Consider the following 8,265-nt stretch of genomic DNA (forward strand, 5'->3'; position numbering starts at 1 on the left):
CTTCAGAATCAACTCCAAAATTCTTGTGACCCACAAAGCTGACACACTAAGTCCCTGCCCCCCTGTCCAGCCCCACAGTGGCTGTTCTCCCCATTACTGTCAGCACTGCAGCCTCAGGGGGCACTTTCCGGGTCCTTGAAAGTCCTTTGCCAAAGGGCCTTTGTGTCTATTGCCCCCCTACCCTGCCAGAAGCTCTTCCCACTCCTTCCCTCGGCCAACTCCTACTCATCCTCAAATCTCAGCTCAAATGTCATGTTCCCAAAGGGGCCTTCCCAGACACAGCAGTGCAAAATGTCTCAGCTTTGTCCCTCTTGGAACCCTGTCCTTTCCCTCTGTAGGACTTGTCCCAATTATGGTTAAAGAATTATTTCTGACCCTGTGTTTCATTCCTGTCTCTCCCACCAGGACAGAGACTGTGTTTGCGTTACTTGCCACTTACCCCATGTCCCTAGCACAGCCTGCACACAGGAGCCATAGGTGCGTGTTTGTTGAAAGAAAGAAGGAAACCCAGCCAGCCACTGTGGAAATCAGAAACAGCCTGGAAAAGGGGTAGGCAAGAGGTCAGGGACATGGCCTGGCTGCGGGCTCTATGTGCCCAGGCCAGCACCACTGGTGCCCCACAGCCTCACCAATGGTCATAACTCTGCAACTGTATCCAATTGCTCTCTCTTGACACCTAACAGACCACCATCACCCACCTAGGTGAGGCAGCAGCCTGCAGGGGAAGGTGCATTGGAGCAGCAGAGAGCTGGCGAGGGCAGCACATGTGCAACCTGGCTGGACCAGGGCATGCAACAAGGACAGAGATGTGTGCAGTCCCCCTGCAGGGCCATCTCTCCTATGAGCTTCAGTCTCCTCATATGGAATAGAAATTATGGGATAATGGTTAATACTGCTCAGGCCTTTGAGAAGACAAAGTTATTGCACTCAGAGTGAAGCACTGAGAGCAATACTCAGGAAAGACTCAGGTGAGGATCTGCTACCCTGGGGTTATCATACCCCACCCCCACTCCCGGCCACCACAGGAGTACACACAGGGTTTTGGTGGGCAGGGTCCAGCCACTCTGCCATGGGGGTAGAGCTCACAAGCCCAGGAAGCCAAAGCCTGCTCTTCCTAGTTGTAGGAGGGGGGCAAGCCCTTTCGTGGCCTTAGTTTTGTTTTCAGTAAAATGGGAAGATTATGTACCAGAAAAGAACAGCAGGAACGTGCAGTGTTGTTCACTTAAAGATAATCAGCAAGGAGATGGTTGTTGGCTATCCAGGATCTGAGCGGCAAGAAGGATTCGGTGATCTTCTTGGGCACTCTTCTCCCCGTGAGAGTTCCAGAGTGGCAGGGAAGGAAGGAAAGGGGGAGATTTGAAGTAGATGGAGGTAGATAAAGCAAAGTATGAGAAGCAGCGGGATGGAGCGGGGAGAAGGGGGAGCCTGAAGAGGGTGAGGTGCAGGCTGAAGCTGCCACTTGGGGAGAGAAGGGATCTAGCTGGAGAGGTGAGGACTGCAGGTGCTTCCGGGTGACAGGACTGAGAGCACAGCCTGCTCCCAGCCACCTTCCCCAGGAGGATGCAGGTCCTACCAGGAAGGCAGATGGTGATGACCTGGGAAGGGGTGGGGAAGAAGCTGCCAGTCATCAGGAGCTGTGTCCCAAACCAGCTAGAAGTGCCCTCACAGTCACTTGTCCTCTGCCCAGCAGGAGCACCTGCAATGCTGTAGAGAGTGACAGTGGCTCTGTCTGCTTCTGGGTCCTTGTTGTAGAATGCCAGATGGGGGGGTCCTGAGAAGGCACCTGGTCCAGCCCCCACCTCTGCAGTAGGAGGAGGCCTGCCTTGTGGAGGAGGGTCGTGTCTTTCCCCTACTCAGCGTGGATCCTCCCTTCTGGTTGGGGCTGTGGGTTCCCCCAGGATCTGAGAACCCCAGGACAGCACCTGCTTACCAGTCACTGCTGCCCCATGGTGGCGACTGCAGGGAATGAAGCAGGAAAATGGGAGACAGGGTGGGTCACACGGGAGGCATCTCTGTTCCTCCACCCCTCCCTCACCACCACCACCGCTTATAGCCAGCGGGGACATGTGTGCCCCCGAATGCTACTGCCTGTTGGTCTGTGAGTTCCTGAGTGCACATTTTGAAAACCTCCCATGGGCCAGGCCTCCTCCTACCCTTGCCCCCAACTCAGCCATTGGTTTTTGTATGTTAAGAATCACTTGGAGAGTTTATAAAGAATGCTGATTCCAGGAAAAAGGCAGGGAGAGAGAGAGAGAAGGAGAGAAGGAAGGAACGAAGAGATCCTCAGGAGTATTTTCTAAGCTAAAATGTTTGTTCCATCCCTCCCTTTGGGGGGCTCTTTATATTGATTCAACTCTGTTGAGCATTCTGCTTTCTATATTATGAGATGCATTTTGCCAGGCCCAAGCTTTCGGAAAAGTAGATGTGGAGATTAGCTGGTTTCATCCCTTGGATGCCCCAGTTATAGTCACCATAGCTCAGGAACAGGTGAGGTATAAGGACCTTGAGTTTAATTGGAGTAAATGACAAAATACTCTAAGAAATATTCCATTCAATTTAGCAGTTGGGTCAGTATTTTTAGGTATACCTGTAAGTCAATTCTTACCACTTCCGTAGTTGTTGACAAGTGCTTAATTTAAAATCAAAATAAACAAATTATTGAGAGGTTTTTTAAAAAATAATGCTGGTTCCGAGACCTTGCCTCCAAATGTTCTATCCTAATCTGTTAGATCTGGGGTGGGGTCCATGGATCTACATTTAACAAGCCACCTCTGATTCTAATGTGGGGTCCTCAGGACACACCAGAAGATGTTGGGTGGTGGCCCTCCAGACCCCCCCTCCCCTGTCCTCCCATGGGCCCTGACTGATGTATTCAGCCCAGTTCCGTGGCAGCCTCTCCACACGGCTGCTCCTCCCAGATCTGGCCCCTGGCTGCTGGGTCTTGGCTCATTACTGGGGCTTTTAGCCACAGTCCTGAGTAAGTGAGTGAGTGGCTGCCTGTCACCTGCGTGAAAGGCTGGAAACTAGGTCACCGCGCCTGGCCGAGCAAATCCCACCCTCTCCAGCTGCTCTTGTCACCTCCTTCCATCGCCTGCCCCCACAGTGCTCTGGGCCACTCAGCACCCACCCCCGTTACTGCAGGGCGAGCCCCAGTCCACAGCTCTGGGGCAGAAGGTGCAGGGAGAGAGACCTTGGGAAGGACACAGATGTGGGAACCCCTCAGGGTTCAGGGCCCATAGGGAAAGACCAGGGGCAGTGTAGGGTCAGGGGGACAAGAGATGGGGGTGAGTCCTGGGGAACTGCTGATGCCAGACTGAAGGGACCAGGGTCCACTCTGGGATCCTGCAAGGATCCAGGCCTCTCTTGGCCAGGGTTGGGCTGCCTGGGCCCACTGCCCCCTCCTAAGCCCCACAAGGGCAAGGACCCTGGGGCAAGAGGTGCTCCAGGCTGACACCCACCAGGTCTACACTAACTTACCCTTCATCTCTGTCAGTGCAGGGCAAAGGTGACAGGGCCCACCAAGAAGTCACAGCAGCATCTTGCCTGCTGGCCCATAGGCCTCTGCTACCCAGCCACCTCGTCCCTCTTAGCCTTCCCTCTTCTCTAGAGTCCCCTGATCACTACTCCTGTGTCATCTCCCTTGCTTTCTCCTGCAAACTGACAGCAGAACTGGTGTCTCTGAGTCTTCCAGGCATTGGGCCCAGTGGAAGGTGGGGTCATGGAGGAAACAGGTCCTGCTCAGAGCTCAGCCCACTCCGCAAATGTTTCCTGAGTGCTCGGTGCACTGGGCTCACAGTGGTGGTCCCTAATCGTGCTCTGTGCAGGGCAGGCAGCTGATTGCTCAGGGATGTGACACTGCTGCGGAGTCTGCTAGGGACGATGGGAGCAGACAGAGGCTGCTGGCCTGCAGGGGGCAGCATGGGGGCTGGAAAGGGCCAGCTGAGAGGAGAATGGGGTGGGGCGTCAGGGCAGAATGGGACACAGGAGACGCCAGCTCTGGGAGCTGCTGGCACATACACATGCTCACCACCTCAAAGGCACTGCAGGGAGAGCAGGGCTCAGGGCACATGAGCAGGAGGGGCTGCCAGCTGGGCCCTGGCCCCAGACCCATGGCAGGAGGGTCTAGGCTTAGCTGGGTGGGGGCCTGTGACCCCTCCTCCTCCACTTACTGAAGCAAGGCATTCAGAGGCACCCCCAGGGTGGAGGTGGCATTTTAGAGGTAGAAAGGCCTTGGGAAGCAGGGACTCCAGCCTTCTGCCTTTTCAGAAGAGCAAACTGGGGCTCAAAGAGTGAGGCAGTGAGCTGGAATTACACTCAGTTCTGTGGGGGAGCCAGAGCCAGGACCTGGCCCTGCCTATCACACTGTCCTCTCACATTAGGCTAAGTTTGTGACTTACTCTTCAGAGGCCATGGCCTTCCTGCCACAGCCTCCCCTTCGGGCAGGAGCAGCTAGAGAGAGGCAGGCCAGGGCCGGAGGCTTGGCGTCCTCACCACAGCCACAGGAGACTACAGGGAGAGTTCAGTCCCCTAGAGACCCAAAGGGGGAAGAGAAAATTCACCTGGGGAGAAATACAGCCTCCTAGCAGGCCTATGAAAGAACAGGAGAGTAAATATATTTCTTGTCTTACTTACTTTTAAGGCTTTGTTTGACTCTAACATTCTCTGAGCTTGAGAGGAGAGAGCATGGGATTTGGGGCTGAAAAATTCGAGTTCAGCCTCTTCCTAGCTCTGTGGCCGTGGCTGCCAGCTGACCTCTCTGGGCCTCAGGTTGGGCTGTTAGGGACCTGTCTCCCAGGAACACTGTGTGGGATGAGAGGAGATGGGGGCAGGTGGTGCTCCTGGGTCAGTAAGGAGCCCCCAGGATAGGCAGCCTAGAAGGCCCCGCACTCATCCTCCCTGGCTGGTGGCAGGGGCCAGTGGGGTGGGTGCAGGGGAGTAGGGGGGGCCAGCTGATCTTCACGCCCCCTCCCCCTCCTGCCCTCAGCTGTGTGGTGGACGAGATGGACTTCTCCAGCATGGAGCTGGACGAGGCCCTGCGCAAGTTCCAGGCACACATCCGTGTGCAGGGGGAGGCCCAGAAGGTGGAGCGGCTCATCGAGGCCTTCAGGTGGGCCCCTCCCAGCTCTATACCAGACTCCTCCAGATTCCCTGGGTGGGGAAGCAGAGCTGCTGTGTACCTGGGGGTGGGAGATGCTGGAGGGTCAGTTGAGAGCCCCTTCTGGTGTGGCAGGAGGGTGGGCTGGGGAGAAAGGAGGGAAGGCAAGTGAAGGGGCAGACACCCTGGAGCTCCCCCAGCCGGGAGCAGCCCCAGCCCTCCAGGAAGCAGCAATGCACTTGGTCCATCCGTGAGCAAATCTTCATCAAGCCTCTGTGTGAAGCTGGTACTTCAGGGCGTTTGGGGATGTGACACCAGCCTGTCCCTTTAGTTGAAGAGGACCAGGGTACAGGGAAGACAGTGATCTCCCTGGGCCTAACACCCCCTGTGCAGCCCCCACTGCTGAAGCCTGGGGTGGGGAGGGCTCAGTGTCCACTCTGTGCTTCCCCGTGACAGCCAGCGCTACTGCATGTGCAACCCCGAGGTGGTGCAGCAGTTCCACAACCCTGACACCATCTTCATCCTCGCCTTCGCCATCATCCTCCTCAACACCGACATGTATAGCCCCAACATCAAGCCTGACCGGAAGATGATGCTAGAGGACTTCATCCGAAACCTGAGAGGTGAGGAGGTGCGGGCAGGGGATGGGGGTAAGGCCATCACTTAGGCCCTGTCCTGTCTGTGCACTGTCAGTTCTGTGAGTCTGACCCCCCACAGATTGTCACCTGCTCTCTGGGGCTGGTCACCAGGCAGACTGGGAATGTGTGCCAGGTGCCTGGGGAATTCCCTGGAGCCACTGCCACTGTTCCACCAGAGCAGCAAAGGCCCGTGGCAGTGCCTCTTGCCCTCCATAGAACATCCCCCATTGGTGGACCTCTAGGCCCCTGGCCCCAGAGCTGGTGTCTAGGTGGTACCAGTCCTTCTCACCCCACAGGTGCAAGGGGGAGTCAGGGGCAGAGCCTTCAGGGACAGGGGCCCTTCAAGCCAGCCTTGCCTACAACTTCACGGCATCTCCTGCCTGATCTTTTTCTAATCAACAGAAAAGATTTGGTTTGCTCCTTGCCTGGCAGGGGATGAAGTGTGCTCAATTGATTTTTTTCAGCCTTTAAAAAATCAAAGTTATACATGCACATAATTTAATAAAGTCAAATAATTCTACAAAGCTTAGTACAGAACAATTTTTCCCTGCCCCTCTCACCAGAGGCAGCCACTTTCAACTTCCTTAGCTACTCATTTCGTTTCCTCTGTATTAGTAAGGCACATGCTTCTGCTGCCTTTCTTCCTATTCCTTTTTTTATTGGTATAAAATACATATGCACGTGAGGTATATAAATGAGAGAGCTGTGTAATCATACCCAGATCTAGGTCAGGGTCATTTTCTTGAAATGACCTCCTTGGAACATTCTCTCATATCCATCCCATTCAATACCCGTGCCCAAGAGTAAGGACTATCCTGATATCTGTCACCAGGGCTGAGTTCTGCTCATGCTCGAGCGTCCCCTGAATGAGGTTTCACAGTGTAGATACTTGGCATCTGGTTTCTTCTTCTATTGCTAATTAGTTCTGATTTTAAGCATTATCCATTTATTTCCATTTTAGAATATAAGGATTTACCTCTCTTTCATTCACCTTCCCCAGCCCATTTCCTCTAAAATCAGTCTTCATGTTTTTAAGGCTATGCAAACATAATCTAAAGCTGACTCTTGAAGCATGTAATGATCACAGTTCCTTTCTATTTCTATTTTCCTTGGAGTTAATACCCGCCTTCTTTTTCCATTTGCATAGTTGTCTGCTGATCTTCCCCTAAATCACCCAAATTTTCCTCCCTAAGTGTCCAGTTCCTCTCAATACCAATTCCCCCTGGTCCTGCCCATCTGGGCAGCCCCTGGGCCAGCACACACTGCCTTCCTGGGCCCTCTCTCCCCTGGCTCTGGGATTGAATTCCCAGTTCCTGCATGTTCATATAGCTTCTTCATTTTTCGTTTACTTTCCAGAGAAAGGCACACTAGATGCAAGCTTTTTAAGAACTTGCATTTCTGAACATCTCTTTTTCACCCTTGATTGGGACTTTGGCTGGGAGTAGAATTCCAGTCTGGAAACATGCCAGCCAGAGTTTGGGAGGCATCGCTGCATCGTGGTCTTTTAGCTGCCATTCCAGCTTCTCTCGTTTGTATGTTATTCTTTCTCTCTCTCTGAAAATTCATTGGTTCTTCTGTTTACTCTTTGTGTTCAGAACCACAGCCTTGATGTGGTTCCTTTCATCCACTGTACTCAGCTCTGGGTTAGTCTTTTCAGTGTAAAAACACATGTCCTCCACTCATGGGAGGTTCTCTTAAATGTTGTATTTGATCCTTCTGCTCTCTGTTTTGTCTGCATTCTTTCTCTTTTTAAAAAAAAATCATTTTCTTTATTATTTTTTCAAAATAGTAAGGGGGTACAAATGTGTATTACCTGGACACATCGTATAATACTGAAGTCAGGACTTTTATTGTGCCTGTCATCAGAATAGTGTTCATTGTACCTGATAGGTAAGTTGTTATCCCTCACCCCCTCCAGCCGTCCTTCCTTCTTGGTTTCCAATGTTCTTTACATCTCTCTGTGCCCATGTGTGCCCAGCGATTAGCACTCCATTTTTGGAGAATGCATGTGATTTTGTTTTTCCATTCCTGAGATACTTCACTTAGGATGACGGTCTCCAGTTTCACCTGCAAATGACATTATTTCACCCTTTTTAATGGTTAAGTAGTACTCTATGGCGTACATACCACATTTTCTTTATCTACTCAGTTGATGGGCACTTCGGTTGATTCCATATCTTTGCAATTGTGAATTGTGCTGCAATAAACATTTAAGTACAGGTGTCTTTTTGATAAGATGACTTCTTTTTTTCAGCTCAGTGCCCATAGCACAGTAGTTATGGTGCTAACCACATACACCCAGGCTGGTGGGTTTGATCCCGGCCCCAGGCCAGCAAAACAACAATGACAACTGCAACAAAAAAATAGCTGGGCGTTGTGGCAGGCACTGTAGCCCCAGCTACTTGAAAGACTGAGGCAAGAGAATCGCTTAAGTCTAAGTGTTTGAAGTTGCTGTGAGCTATGACACCACAGCATTCTACCGAGGATGATATAGTGAGACTGTCTCAAAAAAAAAAAAAAAAGAAAGAAAAG

At 52.3% G+C, this 8,265-nt stretch overlaps 1 protein-coding gene across 2 annotated transcripts in view; it reads left to right on the forward strand.

Moving 5' to 3' along the window:
- IQSEC3 (IQ motif and Sec7 domain 3) overlaps positions 1-8,265 on the forward strand; it is a 100,603-nt gene that overhangs the window by 71,227 nt on the left and 21,111 nt on the right. For both annotated transcript variants that reach the window (XM_003796443.1, XM_003796444.2), the window contains 2 exons: positions 4,985-5,107; positions 5,552-5,718. In XM_003796443.1, coding sequence (XP_003796491.1) covers positions 4,985-5,107; positions 5,552-5,718 — 290 coding nt within the window. The remainder of the gene's footprint in view (positions 1-4,984; positions 5,108-5,551; positions 5,719-8,265) is intronic.

This window comes from Otolemur garnettii, unplaced genomic scaffold (assembly GCF_000181295.1).
Source record: "Otolemur garnettii isolate 467f Iridium unplaced genomic scaffold, OtoGar3 scaffold00104, whole genome shotgun sequence".
NCBI lineage: Eukaryota > Metazoa > Chordata > Mammalia > Primates > Galagidae > Otolemur > Otolemur garnettii.